This window comes from Nothoprocta perdicaria, unplaced genomic scaffold (assembly GCF_003342845.1).
Source record: "Nothoprocta perdicaria isolate Ctin4 unplaced genomic scaffold, notPer1 scaffold_85, whole genome shotgun sequence".
NCBI classification, from domain to species: domain Eukaryota; kingdom Metazoa; phylum Chordata; class Aves; order Tinamiformes; family Tinamidae; genus Nothoprocta; species Nothoprocta perdicaria.
In genome coordinates, this window is record NW_020456143.1 from 1,791,461 (window position 1) to 1,810,215 (window position 18,755).

The 18,755-nt window shown below is 33.6% G+C and overlaps 1 protein-coding gene across 2 annotated transcripts in view; it reads right to left on the minus strand.

Annotated features, from left to right (window-relative positions):
- The window catches only part of SEMA3E (semaphorin 3E), a 127,771-nt gene that overhangs the window by 33,327 nt on the left and 75,689 nt on the right, over positions 1–18,755 (minus strand). For both annotated transcript variants that reach the window (XM_026052210.1, XM_026052209.1), the window contains 2 exons: positions 17,504–17,623; positions 808–901 (listed from right to left, as the gene is read on the minus strand). In XM_026052210.1, the coding sequence (XP_025907995.1) occupies positions 808–901; positions 17,504–17,623 (214 nt within the window). The remainder of the gene's footprint in view (positions 1–807; positions 902–17,503; positions 17,624–18,755) is intronic.

The window sequence follows — 18,755 nt, forward strand, 5'->3', positions numbered from 1 at the left end:
AGTGCATGTAAATTTCGCCCTTTACTTGCTGTTCCAGTGCTTTTTCAGTCAATGCACTATAACACCATTACGGCTGTATGTGCTTTATCTCACAAAATGTTTTCAGGAACACATTAAAGAGTAAAAACATGTTGCTTGCTATACTACAGTTTACAAGGTCCCAGCACTTCTGTGACATACTTACCAGAAAAACACAGTGGAGCACTATCTCTGCACAGTTTTCTGACATTGAAAGACTTAGGCTGAATTTCATTTTTTGAAGTATCAAGCACAAAGCCRGCCCTCCTAATAGATTAATCTATTCTGGCTAGCTTTGTTAGAAGGAGATTTTGAAAATATTTTCTATCTTGAATTTTAAAAAGCTATATTTTACATAAACAACAAATGCCTCAGATATGAAAAGTTAAACCCACAAACATTTTTATAATTTTGCCTACTATTCACATTAAGTGTATGACAATAAAAATATTAATTATTGTGCATTTCTCACAGGTGTAAAAGACTAAGCTGAACATACAGTTATGCTTTGAAGGAAAGCAGGAAATTATTATTCCTTAAAAGTACATGACAACCAATTACCCCTGCAGAATGGCACACATAATATACCATCTACTCACTTTTATGAGACATGCTTGCTGAAGTTATCGCTGCTGGAATGTAAAATTAATGTAGGCAGCACCATTAGGATTAAGTCTGACAAGTGGAAGGCTGCAACGGAAGGCTGACAACACCTTGGAGTGCTGAAGAAAGAGACTTTAGCACGACAGATTGACAGGACCATGAAGTTTGTGACATAAAGATCATTACCAATTAAGATGGAGGTGAAGGAAGAACTGGGGTCAAAAGGGCACCTGCCTCGTCCTCTCTCAAATTTGTGCGATTCCAGTTGAAACAGATGATCCTTTAAAAAAAAAAAAAAAAAAACACAGAAAAGAGCATAAATCCTACAGGCAAATAATAAAAAAAAAAAGAGAAGTCCTTAGAGACAAGCTTAACTTAGCTTAGCTTTGTTCTGGATAGACTTCATTAGGGCGAAAACAAAATTTTGGTTGCTTACTGACTTTGTTGTCATGGAAATTTCTACAAAGCACCTTTGTGTGTGCACTGCCCCAAAAGAGTCATTAAAAAACGCACTAAAATTAGTGATTAATTTCTATAGCAATAAGGAGTAAAGATTTCTCTATCTTTTCTCCAAATTAGCTAAACCTTAGATAGATATCTAACCTTGGAATGTATTTTCCCTTTTAAACATTTTTTGAGTATTTGTTTAATATATCATGCTGTTATCTTCTGTTGGCGTCTGTGAGWCTTATATATATATTCTCCATGCAAGTATGTTTTAGGAATTAATCCCCGATTACAGCTTTCAGAGCAGAGTCTCCAATGATGGTTTTCAGAGCAGATATGATTTTTGCAGTGAATATACCAGAAAATTTGTGTTTTATTACTTTTCTGCATTTATATGAAAACATATAGCTAACTAATAATATAAAAAAAATCATAGTGGAAAGAAAAGAGGAAAAAAGCTAGAAAAGATAGAAAGCTAACCTATGAACACTGCATAAAAGTATGCCACCCATCAAACCTGTGACTAATACACATTATGATATTTTGACAGCTCCTGTTCCACGTCACAGTTTCACTCCAAAGGCTAATGAAACACAGATTATGTCAACATATCAGGGAAATTCAACCTAGCTACTCAAGTAAAATAATCTTAGACTCAGGTTGTTAATATACTAAAGGCAAATGTCTTGTCACGCATAATATTACATTTGACAAGACCTCAAGTCACCTAGAATTTTAAGGCAGTTTTAGTGTTAATAATCACAGAAATGTGGTTTTGTGTCTACTCTCTGTAATGCCATAATGTCCCTTTCCTTCCAGATTACTCAACTAATGTCTACCCATCCCACTCAATAATTTACAAATCCTGCCCCTTCCCAAGCAAGTGCAGTTGCTCCTAGAGCAAAAGTAATATTGCCCTTTCTCCTGTACTTTCACCTGTGCTAGTTATGATTATCTAAGACAAATATGAAATGCAGTCTAGGAACAAACAAGCAAGAGATATTGTCCATTGCATGAGATGGAAAACTGGCAGGAGAAACAATAATAAAAATTGAAAAGAACTACTGAAAGAAAAAGATATAAAGAAAGTGGTAAAATCATCTTTTACTTTCCATTTTCTAATAAATAATGGAATTTCTCTGCGTGTTTATTTTAAATCAATTTATTTTGAATTTGTAATAAGCCCCTCCAAAACTTCAACATTGTTCAGTCCTTACTCCTCAGATCAGCCAAGCTGATGTGCCTGCTGTCTATTCCCATCTGTCTAAATAATACATGTGATTTCATTGCAATTTCTGGTGGAAAAGYGTGACTCCCATTAGTTGGAGAGTTTCCTTAAAATTGGGATGTAACCCAGAATACAGCTTCAGAAAAATGAAACATCTGTTTTGTATGTACATGAAATAAAAAAGCCATTGCAATGTAAAAATAACAAGCAAAAACCCAGGATGCATTTATAACTATTAAAATCCTTGATGTATGAAGTTACTCAGAACCTCATCTTTCCAGAGGATCTCTGTTGGCCGAACTCAGGTCTATTATCCTGCATGGTGACTAATGTTAAAGCTGAAGATAGTGCAACAGAAAATAGTCATCTTGGGTAGAGAATGGTGTTGCAGGCATATTGTTTTCTGCTGAATCAGCTTCAGTTATACATCTGTAATAACTATTCCCGCTGTACTGCTGGTTGAAAGTCAAATAAAGAAGAACTATCTTCCTGAGTGTGAAAATTTCAACACTATTTCATACTTCTTAAGCATTGCATACCGGTTCTGTTTCAAAACTAAATACTATAATATTTTGGTTCAACAATAGAAAAAGAACAGTTAGGAGAACTCAGAAAGGGAAAGGAAAAAAAACTTTGAAAGCAGACAAATAGGCTGGGGAGTCATTATTGTTATAAAAAGTGATTTAATAAATTATTTCTAAAAATAGCTCAACTACTTGATTCTCTTTCTTCACTAAATAGACATTAAAATAAAACTTATTTATGAAAAAGCTTCTCCTCTAAGGTACTGAAGTATTAAGGTAAACTATTTGTCAGTATATCAGTTGAATAAATAAAAAAAGAAAACACTCTTTTTGAAGGGAATATTTAGAACTAAGTGAGTTCTAAAGAGTAGTTACATAGTAGGTTTTTCTCTAGTCCTGATCACTTTTTCTCAAAATGAAAGATAAAATGGACTTGTCAATGAAAGGAAAAACAACAAAAAAGAATATGGAAAAGCATTTTTGATCAAATGTACAAGATGAAGTGTGGAAACATTCTTTGAATTGGTGTTTGAAGAAGCTTTATTACCCCTGCTTTGTGGATCATGTTCTATCCAGCATAAGGAACTGAATATTTTGTACTGGAAGACAATAGATCCCACCTATCTAACATAAACCACATTTCCTCTTCAGATGTTCCCAAAATAAAACTCCAGCAGGAGTATTCATCAGTGAAACTTGACCAAGTATAGCAATCTTCCAGAAGACATGGATTTTGTGTCATTTTAAATCAAGATATAGTAACAAGATGAAAAAGGGAAAAAGTCAGCAATGATTTTCACCAAGATGTTGAGATGAGTTTTCACGTCCAAAGCCCAAAGTCAAGCTTACAAAATAACAGATTTTTTTCTGCTAAGGTGCTGCCTGAAACCACATAGTTCTCCATGATGTTCCACACAGGGAAGTACAGCGCATGTCCATAATATAGATGGGAGTTGCGGAGTTACTGAGTATGTTTTCTATGGTATCAGCAATGACTGATTTGTTATGGAAACTATACTACCAAGAGAAGTGGATCAAATATTTCTGTGTGCACTGTCCTTTTTTTATCTACAAATATCTGGTATCCTTTAAGCACTAACAACACTGCAAATGCTGATTCTCTGCTATAGAACCACTCCTTTCAGAAGCGCGAGTACATATTCCACAGGAGAAATCCTGAACAGAAATAGTAAACCTTATTATAAACATGAAATCCACACACAGGACTACTTTACRAAAACAGTTTTTTTTAATTAACCAATTAACACCTCTACTATTACAGAAAACTTAATTTTTCTGGGAATCATAATGAAATCAATAGTAGAGGTAAACCCATATCCTTCATGATTTGCGATACAAATATACTTAGAGTTAACTATATAAGCATATAATGAAAATATTAGTTATTTTACGTAGTGTCCTATCATTCTCTACATTTTAACACCTGGAATTTCTCAGTAAGAATTGTGGCTTAAATATATAAACCATTACTAACAGGGAAGGTAGACAAAACTTGGATTGTACTGAAACTTGGAGAAGTTTCGAAGTGGATCTCACCAGTTTTGACACAAAGCAGGATGTATATCCCATAAATGCTTGCAGATGCATGAAACTGTCTGAAAAGTCACTGTAAAATGTAAGCAATGACTCCTTCCAAGAGAGATTTTCCACCTTCACCTTTTAAGACAACATACCAAATATTCCATGGTTGCAATAAGTTATTCCTAGCACTGGGGCAAGTAACTGAAGATCAGGTGCTAGATGTGTCAGCTTCCACAGGATGCCAATTTTAAATGAAAGAAGCGTTACACATTAATAATCAGCTTTGAAGGCTAATACTATAATTCTAAACCTTATTGCTATTTGTGACATTGGAATCCTTTAAGAAATGTCAGAAGTAACTGACAGTTTCCTCACAGATTATACAACACAGCAATTCAACATTGCCATTTTACAGGCACTTTTCAGTGGTTAGGGTGAAAGTCACGCAAATAAACATAAGGGGAACTGGGAGTGGAATTACTAATTTATACTTGCAGTTTGGAAAAAAAAAATGGTGCTCTGGGTTGATTTTTGATGCCTGGGGCTCAGGAAACCCAATACACTTTCAACTATTATTAAAATAATCATGTAGTTTAGAAAGAAAAAGAGTATATGTCTAAAGGCAGCAACCGTTTTACCATTAACTCAATGTGAATTGATAATCTTAGACAATGAAGAAGAATGTAGGTTATAAATAGTAATGAAGAAGGTCAATCAGACCCATTAAAATTTAAAGATTGCATTTAACTTTTGTTGCAGAAAATTGCTTTTTCTCATGCCAAGTGCTGTTTTGCTATGGTTCAAGAAAGCATTTGTGCATGTATTAAATTTAAAACGTATGCTTACTTTTAATCCTATTCAGCAAAGCACCTATGCCTATTCTCAACTATGTCTATGTCTTCTCACTAAAACAAGGACTTATAAAAAATTGTAAYTGGTGTAATTATCATTACACCGAGACATTATTCTTGGATTTACTACTTCAGTAAACTGAATTTATTTTCTTCCAAATATCATTGTAAAAACAAAAACAAGACAATAAACCAAGTCATGGGAAAGTCTGTGTTTTAAAACTTCATTAAGTTTGGCACCCAACAAGGATGTAACCTTACAGCTTCATTGATGATCTTTAGTTCCATAAGAATTCATGTAATTCATGAAATCTCCAAGTCAGTAACACACCTTGTTGTATAAAAAAAAGACTGTTTAAAAACATTTAACAGGTGAGCAATTCCTACTTGAAAAAAAACATGTATTGCCCACATATATTCTGATTATCCCTTACATATTTTTTAAGGCTGGTTTACTCTTAACATTGCACTTCCATAAACTTAGCAATTTGCAGACCCATGAGCACTCGCACATACTCACTTAACCTAAGGAACCAAAGAACTTCTTTCAATGTGATTTCATTAAAATGCATCAAGTAACAGATTTGTAGAGCATTTTGTAACTGATTTCTTTTCTGATGTGAGAAATTAAATATTGAGTGAGCCCAGAGAGATTTTGCGACCCCAGTAGACAATGAAGTGCAGTTCGTAGAATATAGCTCTTCTTTACTTTCATTATATTTTTTGCACTTAAATGATTTTCACAAATTCACATGACASTTTTTGCAAATCTTCTTTCCTTCTGTATACTATCCAAAATCTTTTTTCTTTTTTCTTGTATATTCATTTATCTTTGCATTCATATTTTGACAAGGGGAGACATGCTGAATATGCTGTTTAGAGACTTATCTTAGGAAGGATGAACTTTGACTGCACCATGAAAAAAAAAGCCTGAAAAATTACAGAACATGTCCATAAATCAGCATAAAATATAATCCAAATATAAGGCTCCAAAGTGAACTCTCAATTGCATGACCTTTCTTAATCTGTATAGTTGCTTCATCAACAAGTCATATGGTAAAACATATATATTATCAAATATTTATTTTTTATGTAGCAACAGAAAATAACATACTGGATCATGCCTGAAAAGACCTTTCATGTCATATAGCCTTTGATATTTAAATACAAAAAAAATTAGCCTGTCTTAAAAATGTATAGATAGTATAAACACTCTGATAATTATAATCTTGGGTATTAGATAAGTTTAGTATAAATCAGAACATAAAATGAAAAATTGTTCTAAAATCAATAGATAATGAATCAATAAATCTCACAAAAATCCTAATCCTACCATTTAGAATTCAAATACGTTAATATGCTACCCTTGAAACCTACTAACTTATTTACATGAGTTCAATAACACAGGCTGACAGCTATGTTGGAGTAACACTTAATGCTCCAGCTATTAAATAAATAAATAAATAAATAAATAAATAAATAGGAAGATCTAACCATCCAAGCACTGGTAAAGCACTGCTCTGTCTATAGTCAGAGGATTACCAGTTTTGAAAATTACACTCTCCACATCAACTCAATTTTATTTTCTCACCTGAAATGGGGATTCACCATTAGGAATAGAATCCTCAAAGAACTAACTGAAATAGTTCTCTGCTGTTTGACATAATTAAGATTATTTGGGGGGTAGCATTTCTTTTGAGGATCTGTTTTCAATCCTCTTTATCATTCAGTGACATACTGAAACGATCAATCATCCTTTGGGAAGAGAGTGCATAAAATATTATGGACATTAAATCCTCCTTGAAAAATCAGATGTACTTTTCAGGTCCATGTATTTTATTCCACAGCTAAATGACTAAGACATTTGGGCTCCAATGTAAAAGCATGTTTAAAATCTGGAGCTCTGTCAGACTTCTGTCTGGGTTTGCTAAGGGATTAGTAATTTGTGACTTCTGTCAAAATATCTAGCCTAACATGACAGAAATAATATATTTCCATGATTTAATATTTGTGAAATATGCTGGCAATAATAACAAGTGTATATAAGAATCAAAGGTATTCATACTTAGGAGTCTGGATTATTAAGCAGTGGTCATTGAATTGATCAGAATTTTAGGAAACATACTTTTGCACGATCTTACCTGAACAGAAACTCATTAAGGTCTTATGATGCAGAAAGCCATTAGTGATATGAATGGTTGTTATATTATATTGTAAAAGCATGATGGTTTGTATGTATGAAAGGTCCAGGGACTGAATACAATTAAAAGGTTTAAATTATTATGCATGGAGATATAGTCAAAAGGTGAAAGAGCAGCTACAGGTAGTACAGAAGTACCCAAAATGGAAGAATATTTGTGGGGAACTTTATTTTTACAGAGAATTGAACCTTGATCACCAAGGKGATCCTGTGTTCTTGATTTTGACAGGATAAACTTGTCTTGAGGTTGTAAGGCTGTCATCAGAGTGAATCCCATTTTAAACTCCTGTCACTCAATGACTGCTATCATACGGGAAGAAAGAAAAAGAGATCATTGAAAGAAGGCTAATTATAGTGTGAGTTTACAATCTAGACCATCTTGATAGGTGGAGCAACAGATGCATTTGGCCCAAAGAAGACAAAAGACAAACTAAACTGAGGAAAAGTTTCAAAAGGAAAGAAGATATCCAAGGGGAAGGCTCTCTGCCTATATGGAGTGATGCCTAGGTAAAAAAACTGAATATTCTAGAAGAAAGGGTAAGGAAAGGGTAAGGAAATTGACCCAATGCCAGTGGTGCTTTCAGTTGTTTATTCTTAATGATAAATCAGAAATGTAAGAAACATTCCTTTTTAGCTCCTGAAATCATTTTRTTAGATATATCTCAATCAAATAGAAAAGTATAAGTCAAAAATTATAATAGAATAATAGAATATTAGAGGGGCATTTTGTAAACCTTCAAAATTAACCCAAACCTGTAATTCCTCAGTATTTTATTCTGAGGAATAACAATTTTTACTATGAGAAGCAACAACACCTTGTTGCCTAGTATCTTAAGTCTTCAAAAAGTCCCAAAGATTACATTAAGTGTCCTCACTTAGAAAAGAACTTTCCACCATAAATGAAAATAGCAGAATCTAACCACTGGCATAATGAGAACTGGAGTGAACTGCCTGCTCCCTCAAACGACCACAGAGGTGGAATATTTCTTTCTCTTTGGGATAATACCWTTATTCCTCCCTATTGATTCATTCTCTCCTAACCATCTGTCTTTCATCTTGCAAAGGGAAGCTCTAATACAGTGGAAAACTAATTTCATATGGTTAATCAATTCATCATATCTACTAATCAGCCAAATTGACCTTAAACTTCAAATATGGCCATACTTAGAAAACCTGCAAAGTTAATTAATAGTATTCACCCTGTTTTATGGATGGAGGGTCCTGTCAGACAAACCTGTTGTTTGTTATGATGTATAAAACTGATGGGAACAACTGTACTGATACAGAATATCCAGCTTTGTCTAGGACTTTCAAATTAGTGCCTAACTAATAAAACACTGCACATTATGAGTTATTAAAGYAAAAATAAACTGCTGACATATCACACATATCACATAGCTATTATTAAGTGTGCTTCAGTGAATACTCCTTTACTAAAAGATTCCCTAAGTTTTGGTCTTGATAGAATAGACAAATTCTTAATTTACCATTGATTTAATTGATCATCTGACTTCTTTCAAAGTGAAATTTACAAATGACACAAAAGGACTGTTGATGTATAAATAATGAAGAGAATACGTTAATAAATGCTCTCAATGCATTCAGGTTATGGAATGCTCTGAATATCAAGTTGAAGTTCAGATGTTATGGTTGTTTCTTAATATAATCATACCCAAAGTGGGATATGTTGAAATGAAGAGAACAATTTATACCTAAAGTATGTGAAAATGTCCTAGAAGGCAGAGATTCRTATCAACATTCATTCAAACTACCAAATACTTGTCTAAGGTACCTCAATTAGCGGCTCAACTCAGTGTGTAAATTTAAACGGAATAACTTTGGACTTCTCTTTTCTGAAGAAATCTCAAGTGACAAAATGCTGCAATAAGGGTGTGRTGCTGTGCCAAGTACAGTTAACATGCTATTGAATTCATTAAAAGAAGAATATCAAAGTGACTTTACTTATATACACAGCACAGAATTGTTTGTCTCATTCTTGTGTCTATGCTTACAGAACACGTGAAGATATTGTAAGGGGTTCACAGGAAGGCCACAAATATTTTTGAGGAATCCTTGTAGTAGGAGATTTAAGGAGCTATATTTATTCAGCTTATCAAAGGAAAAAAAARTCAAGAGGTGATTTTATCTTTGTATGTAGGTACTTACATCTGRAAAAGATGTGGAAAAGATAGTGAGAGACTTTTCAACTTTGCTATCAATGGTATATCAAGGTTAAATTGCAGGAAGTTGAAGTTAGATAAATTTAACCTTGAGTAAGTGGCAATTTCCTAACACTGAAAGTTATTAAATATTGGGACAGCTTACCACAGAAAGAATGGCGTCACCATTATGGCAATACATATTTTCCTGAATGTGTTTTAATTCAGTATCTGGGAGAAATTATCAATGCATCAGTATGGTTGACAGCATATAATGTTCTGGTGATCCCTTCTGGCCTTTGTTTCTTGTGCAAGCAATAGCCATTCATCCTTTTCCTTTTACAAAGCACATGAGGAACAGAACTACACTTACTTCCTATCCTGAGTGTCACATATCTAACTATTCATTAAGATAATTATTGTAACCAAATCTCATGCTTCAGGTTCTCATATAACCAGGAGCATTGGTTAGGAAGGAAGTGTTTTCCCTGTGTCACTAGTGGATATGTTATTTTTTTTTTTTTTTTTTTTTTTTTTCCTGAAGGATCAGAGATTAGCCACTTTGGAAGATAGGATTGTTCTTTGAGTTGGTGCAGAAAATCTTTTCCATGTGTTATTTTTCTAGTACTTGCTCAGTTTTCTGGGCTGAAATAGCTATAGTTGCTCAGATTAAATTTTTGGAGTCTTGGGCCTCCTGCTTGCTCCCTCAGTCCTCCATCAAAACATATTTGCCATTTGGTATGAACATAGCTGTCATGCTCACCTAAATAATTTCCTACCTATTATGACTTTAGGTAGCATTTTAATCTCTTTTGAGATGTATACATATTTTAGCCTGCAAAATCTGAAATGCTTTCATCCAACTGRCATTGGGTTTTAGAGTGTTTTGGTACTATTTACCAGTCTGTGAAGTGAGTGCTCAGACTAGATAGTGTAATGATCCCTTCTAGTCTTAAATTCTGTGAAATTCTGACACTTTTCCAGCATCACTTTAYATATATGAACTCTTGACACTGCTTTAAAGATCATCTCAGTTAGTGACTAGTTTTGCTTGAACTGTAGATAAGGAAGACAGCAATAAATAAGCAATTTCATAGTATTTAGTATTGCATATTCAATTCCATAAATGGATTGACTTGATAAACATGCTAAGATTTACTTCATGACATTCTAACTAGTGGCTGTAACAAATGTGTCTCTGAACAAATATTTCCAGGGTCAGAATTTGTCACACATTTTATCTAATGAAAGAGGGACCAACGCCCACTTCTGTTTGATCAGTGAAACCAGATGTTCCTCCTTAATCCTCTGCAAACTGAGAGCAGAGATGAGGTAATAGAAAAAAGAATGGAGAGGGAATAACTGTGCAGATCATTGTTTGATTATAAAAAGATATGACAGAAATAATACCCTAGAATAATAGAAATAAATATGTATACCTTTTGCTTCTTARAAAGAACTAGATGTAGCTGAAAGAGTGCCCAAATGTTAGTCAAGAACACAAAAATTACATCATATGAAAATTAAACTGAAGTATGACTGGAATGTTCTTACTTAACTTATTAACTTAACTTAATTCCAGCAAGAACTTGTCTACTTTTGTTTTCCTAGGAAGAGAAGACAACTGAAAAAATTCTTAATGTACTCTTCCACAGCTTCTATTCACTTATTGATTTTGTTATGCAGAGAACACATTTCTTCTCCAGAAATCAGCTGTGTCTTATCACTACATACTTTGTTTAAAAAAATAGTATATATTGTTTCTGATTATTTTTTTCTTTTTGAATTTATTTTAGCTGTATATGTTGGAACTCCTATCTGAATATATTAAAGTTGCTTCTTGATGTTTGTACTTTGGACCATTGGAAGGTCTCCTAATTCCTCAGTAAATATATCAGTTTGTTGAGTAGATAACTCATTAGCATAAAACACAGTGTTTGACTGTGGGCAGCTTCTCTGATTTCTCTAAGAATTATCATAAATGACCTAAAGTATTTTGAGCTATATACGACGGTATAGAAATTGACTGTTGACAGTTGCAATTAGTGGTAAAATTATATACACTGATACAAAAATTACATATTTCAGTACTTTTATACTAAAAAAAATACAGAGAAATTCATGAAAATGCAAAAGGAAGAGACTGAAAGAAGACTCTTTATCTTTTTTTCTATTTTACTGGTGATTTCATTAGTAATAGGATTGGCAACTGTTGTTGCCAGCTACAATTACATTTGCTAAGAATGGATGGAGGGTTTATTTATTTATTTATTTTCTTTTTTTCTCTAATTCCTTCATGTTCTTTATTTGCTTTGAAAACCTGTCTTGGATTTATTTTGAGAGCGCCCTTAGGAAGGATTCAGAATTCATAGAAGATTTGGATCGAAGGATCTCTGACTTGATTTCTTGCTAAAGAGAAAGTTGATTTTAGTGAGTGTTAGATTTAGTTGAGTGTTAGATTTAGTTGATTTTAGTAAAGAGAGTGTTGATTTCCTTTCTGTACGATAGATAAATATACAGTACAGGCACCCAAACCTTTCTGACCTGTGTGGCCCTTTGGAAATCAGAAGCATTTCATAAAGTCTGTGATAATTAAGCCACTTACTTACTGTCAGACAATTATTTTGCTTGCATTTTGTTGGACAAAATTTTGTAGTATTCTTTTTTGCAAACAGTAACTTTTTGGTTATATCTGCAAAGTCAGCACTCCTATTTTTAACAATTTGCAACTTATTTCTAAATGGCAGTAAAACACTGCATAATTAGTTGAAATGTTTTTATCCAGGAAAGTGGCATTCATCAGAGCCATAGTAATTAGAAAGAGATAAAAAAAGATAAAAAGTCTGTCTGCATGTTGCTCAGCGACTATAATTTTATGCTTTTAGAAAAGTAATATCCAGCAATAGCTATACGAAAGAAGACTGGAATTTTAAAGTTATAACATTTAAACCAATATTACAATAAAATTTCTACATTCATCTGCTTATAGTTAATCTTGGAGCTGGCTATATACTGTGTCTAAGAAATATAAATAATTAGTTTTAGAAAAAAGGTATTTGGTTTGACTCTAGTGGTACAGCCAAGCTTGAGGCAGAATCCCATGAATCTGATAAATGTTGCTTATTATGATCATAATATTCAAATATGACTACATATATATTAAATCCAAAGAAATAGTATCATGTTATTTTTATAAACCATGAAGTGTTTTAATGAAAGAAAGATTTAAACATGGATTATATATCATAGTACAATTGTATTGTGAAATATTTTAAAGCATCTTTCAATTGTTATATAAAAAAAGAAAATGATGATTTGGGGACCATACATTTTATTTTATGTTTTGATAAACTTAAAATTTCTAATTTTCCTTAAGTCCAAGGAGGCCAATCCGGCAACCAAATTCTGTCCTTTTCTTTCAGATTGAAATCTCCTTTYGCCTTCACAGGCAGTTGACAGGGCTCAGTGTTCTGCAAGACACTGCTTATGCCTGTTCTTGATGAGAAAGGATGAATTTGTAGTTATGTAAGAATATAAGGCAGAATTTATCCAGGAGGCAGAATGCTTCTTTTTGTTAAAACATTGCCTTTTTACTGAAATACTCAATCAGCATGCAGCATGCCATGCAGTATAGATATGAACATGACTCTGGGCTATTATCATAGTTAAAATGAAGGACTATAATGTTCCATTTTCTTGTTTAATGGCTTTTAAACTTATGTTATTAACCAATAGTGAAACATATTTTTCTGCAGCACAGGATTGGAGCCCCTCAGGAACAGAAATGTCAATGGGACATCTTCTCACACCAAATTGGACCTGTTTAGTAAATAAAAATGGCTAATGTAAAAAATAGAGTCCTGCTATTCTATCAAGTTCTGAAACTGCTATGTCTTTAATTTTTATTAACATTCCTATTATAACCTAATAACCTACAGTTTTACATAGTTGGTTACATCTTCTCTTGGCTCAAGAAACACTGATGAAATACATGCTTAAGGGAAGCAAGTATTACCCTTTTATTTATGATACTGATACATAGACCCATATAGAAGAGTGAATCCTGCTTTATATTCTTCTCTTGCCATATATCTGGATACCCAGAAGTCTGCTATAACAGCTTCCTATTCTCCTCCCACTCCAACATGTCTGGRAACTGTTATTGTTTCAAATAGGTGTATAAGCTTCAAATACATCYAGTGCTATTTAAAGAGATTCCCTTCAGAAGCTGTTTAGCTTTAAAATCAAAATTAGATTTTACTTATGCAGGAGTTCAACATACTTAGTAAAAACATCAACAACCTCAAAAAATAGTTCCTTTCACACAGTAACTACACATTATAAATATGCATTCACCTTTCTAATAAAAAGTCTAGAGTTCACTTTTTTTTTAAGAAACATGTTTTGGTCTTGTTTATAAATAGGATGAGCTCATCACATTTTAAAAGGTTTTTTTTWAATTGACATTTTCTGTATTCATCTACTATTTATTCATTTGTACTGTTATTTTATTTTACTTCAGGTATTTATGTAGATACTTCCTCTGCTTAGTACTGTCTCCACCTCATATTAAAATTTCCTTAATCACACTTTCTGTTTATTAGCAACATGTTTAGAAGCTGTGGAGCACACTATAAAGCTACCTGTGAGGAACTGTGATATGAGATGGGAAGAAAATAGAAGTTTTTAAGGAAAAGAAAGCCTGTTTTTGTACAAATGTCCTTAGTAATAAAAATGAGTTCAGAAAAATGCAAGGATTATGATGCTATCTCTTTGCTCCAGCTGAGTCTGGCTGTGAGCCAGCTGCACTGACGATCTCTGTATACCCTGATTGGGCTGTTTCCCTAAACCTTATGACTTTGGGGAGCAGCTGTCCATCGTTCATTATTCTCCCTTTTCTGTGAAAGTCAGAAATTGGGCAAGAGGCAAGAGTTGACCTGGAGGAAACTAGCAGAAAATAATCAGCAGTCATTGGTTCAGGAGGCTATTTCACGGAGAAAGCAACTATCAGAATCTGAAATGCAATTTGGGGATCTGATTCTTTTGGTCCCTGCAGTTTTATGGTATCCTTATCAGTCACAGGAAACAAGACTGCAATTTGCCCGCTCTATCACATACCATATGTTATTTTCAACCTTTCATACCTAGGGCATATGTCTTTTTTTTTTTTTTTTTTTTAACTGTGATAGCCAGCTTTCCAAATACTGGCAACTGGTATAGCTGCTTCTTATTGTTGCAAACATATTTTCTGTTGGTCTACACAGACAGTAAAGTGGTAATTTTCCCATGACTTCATTGTGAGTAAAATTTTAGAAGTTCAATTCTAAAGACAAGAAAGAGTAATAAAAAGAAGGCAAGGAAGGATAGTGATAGATAAGAGGAAGATCATGGGCCATACTCAGTCGTAAGCAAATCTTGCTTCTCAAATTTTATTTGCTTGGTTTCTATTTTTGTCAGCTCATTGCTTATACTTTCCTAAATAGTATTCCTAAAAATACAGACATCGTTTCCTTTAAATTTCACCTGGAAGTCTGACAGGAGGTTCATGACAAGCTCAATGAAGACAAGCAAAGTTGTCTTCTTTTAAAATAATTACCAATTRCATAGCTCCTTCCTCAATTTTAGCAGACAGTGTCTTTGTGCAATTCAGATAATTTCAAGTAGCAACACTGGGGTCTTAACTTTCAAGGTACTTCTGATAGCTGAGGGAGGTGCACAGCATGGACTGGACCTTGGAGCGTGACAMGGCAAACTAGAACCACATGACCAGGAACAAAGGAATGTCTCTTTCCTCAGAAAGGCTACTTCAACACAAAGTTTATGAAAGTAAATGCCTTTGTTGACTTATATGAGTACACTTTACAAATATTTATATGTTGTACTCATATTTATCTAATTAGCTAAGTGCTTATTTTAAATCAACTCCAGTCTCTTGTTTTCAGTTTTCCTATTTCTCCCAASGAACACAGCCCAATAAGTAATATTGGGTGGGAATCTGGGTCTGAATTTTTGATTTAACTCACTATGTACAAAAGTGTCAGCTAAATATTGGTAATAGCACCTAAAGATTAAGATACAGAATAAAACTAGTGAGGCTAGAAGGACTTAAACTGAAAATCTGTGAGAAATTGGAAAAAAAAAAAAAGAAAGAAAAATTGTTTTGAGATAACTAAGAAAAAAATTGGATGTCTTCTTTGTAGTCTCATGCTTGGCTAAAACCACAYTTAAAAGGAAGGATGAAGCTTTGGCAAAAATGTAGCAGTATACACTGCTTCTTTTACACTCCTTCTTTTACATATGTGCACTTTTACATGTGCACTGTTTCTTTTACATATGTAAATGGTCTGGACATACAATAGCATACAATATAAACCACCTTTGATGTGGACTCATATAGTTGTAACCAGTTTGAAATCCCTTCTTTCTTTGCCTTGGGGTGTACAAGAATTCTCTTGGATGGTGTTTCAGTACCACCTGCGCTTCATGCTCTTGAGGAGAGCTTTACCATGAAAATCCATCATATAGTACTCAAGTAAGCAAGCTTATCATCCATCATCTGTTACTGAAATTTGCCAGGAAAAGACCTTCTCGCCCTGGGTTACAGATGGTCTTCTTGTGTCATGTCCCCTTATGCACCAGATGCAACCCAGTTTCTCCAGATTCSTAGACAGTGGTTATCAATGTTTCACTCTAGTAGCCTACTCAAGGCCTCCTCCAAGTTCAGGGCAGCCCAGATAAAACAGTGGCACCTCCTACAACTTCTTCTGTTTACTGGAGTCCTACCCCTTTCACTGGCTCACTTTTCATTTCCCACGCCATATTCCTGTGGACAGTGAAGGACTGTGAAGTCCATTGACTTCACAGAACTGTCTCTGAGGACTATAAAACAATTAACTACACYTTCATTTCTTCTCAGACTCTGGAAAGTAATCAAAACTGACCAAAAKTAAAAGAGGCTGAGGAACCAAAGAAGCTCCATTCTTTCTGTCTTGTAATAAAAAAAAAAAAAAAAGATCTCCCTGGCATTGCTAACTATGTGATGAAGTGGCCAATTTTCATGTTGAACTTTTGATTGGATGTTTATAACAGGACTTGTAAGGTCCAGACCTTGTAATGCAAGTTATATCTTTAATCAGGCTCTCAAGAACGCTTTAGGATGTAGGGAGCTTCAAAATATGTTCATAAATCCTGTGAGTGTTTTTAGAGGGGCAATGAGAGCAGGATGAAGGCAGGTGTAAGCAGGACCAACTGCATTTTGGAGTTCATTCAGTGGCACACAGATTTTATGTAATCAGGAGCAGGTCCAGTGCCTAAGGAAGCTTGCATACCAATTTAAAGTAAGATATTGGTGCACTTAGACTGCGATGATACACATTTCTAAAAAATTCAGAAAGCTTGTGTTTTTGCATGAAAATGCACTGACAATATAGATTATATACATCATTTACTGACTTCCACTATAGTACTATCTCACTCACCTGTAAGTGTTGTTAAGGAACTAACATAGACTTCCTGAATGTGAACAACATTAACAAAATGAATTTAGGAAAAAAAAAAATCCGTCTTTAAAGGTACCAAAGATTTGTGCTTTTGTCTTATTATTACCTAAAAATAGAGATTCAGCTAAAAAGAGAAAAACAAGAATACGTAATAATAATTTTGCTTTAAGAAATATTATGTCAGTTCAACTAGTAATAAAGCTTTAGGGCGAAAAGGGTTTCCAATACTTTGTATAATTATCTAGACTCTGTCTTTACTTATTAGGGAGGCTAAATTTTGGACCATCATTAGATTTCATCAGTAAAATTATCCCTTKTTTTTTTTTTTGCTTAAGAGCTATGACCACTTGAATTTAAATATTTATTTTTAACTAGAGAGGACTTTCTGAAATACAGAGCAAAAGATTCATATATATAAAATAGATTTCTTACCTCTGATGAATGTCCAGCTCTAATAAATGTACAGAGTGGATCAAAAGCTCCTGTTCCACAAGCCAGAAGATGTGTTCTGTTGTATCGATGAAGGACACGGATGTAATTTGCACATTCATCCTTGTTTGCATAAAAAATAGAGGTAAATCTTAACATTTAAAAATAGKTATTTTAAAAAATGTATTCTATCCCCTGAAGACATTTTGAGAATTTCTGTTCTGTTACATATAAAATCTCGTTCCTCCTTCTTCCTGCTAGAACTGAATTCATTTGTGAACATAAATTGTTACATATTCATCACACATGAATATTGTGACATGAAAGGAAAAAAAAAAAGTCTTGATATTACTACCTATTTGAGAGACTTAACCAGTTAGAAGATATAAAACACATTTTTTTGTGCTTCTTCAGTGTATTAGTTATTCTAAAAAACTAAAAAATTAAATATTTGCTCTATTAAATTTTATTAAATGCACTAAACATTAGACTCAGAGCACTAGATATTACCATTCAGCAAATTAGCTCTCTCTCAAGTTAAACAAAGCTTCTCTTAAAAGAAATCACACTTTCATATTTTTTCACAACACCTCTGCACTGTTAATTTCATGTAATGAATAGCTAATCAATATATATCTATTTTTATTGTGTASTCTCATGCTTTATCTACTTTCGCTATTCAAATCCTCCTTTGAAGAAATTATTCATTTCCCCTGGGCTGTACTCTGGGACTCATTAGTGTATTTGGAGCTTCATAAATAATACAATTAAACTTTTTTCAAAAAATTCCTTTGAGATGTGGGGTCATTATTCTGCCTATGCTAAACTAGAAACACAACGAGTAAGATAAAAGTATCTATTGATTTGGGGACTCCTGAGACTCAGCTCTCCACACAGCTTTATACAGTAATTTCTATGCTTGGAGTAACATTTTCTTTCATTTTCGTTGCTCAGCATTTCTGCAGCTCAGACCTTGGGTTCTAAAGACAGTTGCACAGAATTTAAGAAGACAAAAATGCAATGAGGTTAMTCTCAGCTAACTTTAGCTGTCATAGTTTGAGTGCCTGTGATGAGACAATAACCTCTGAAGAGCTTATAGAAGTGGTCTGCTGTGTTACATATATAGTGAGAAGCAGAGAACAGGTGAAATACCTGAACACTGGGATGTTTATTACACCTTTTCAAATTCTGCTTAATTCATTTATGAAGTGAGTAATAGACATCTTGTCAAGCAAAATGGAGAGGGAAACAGCAT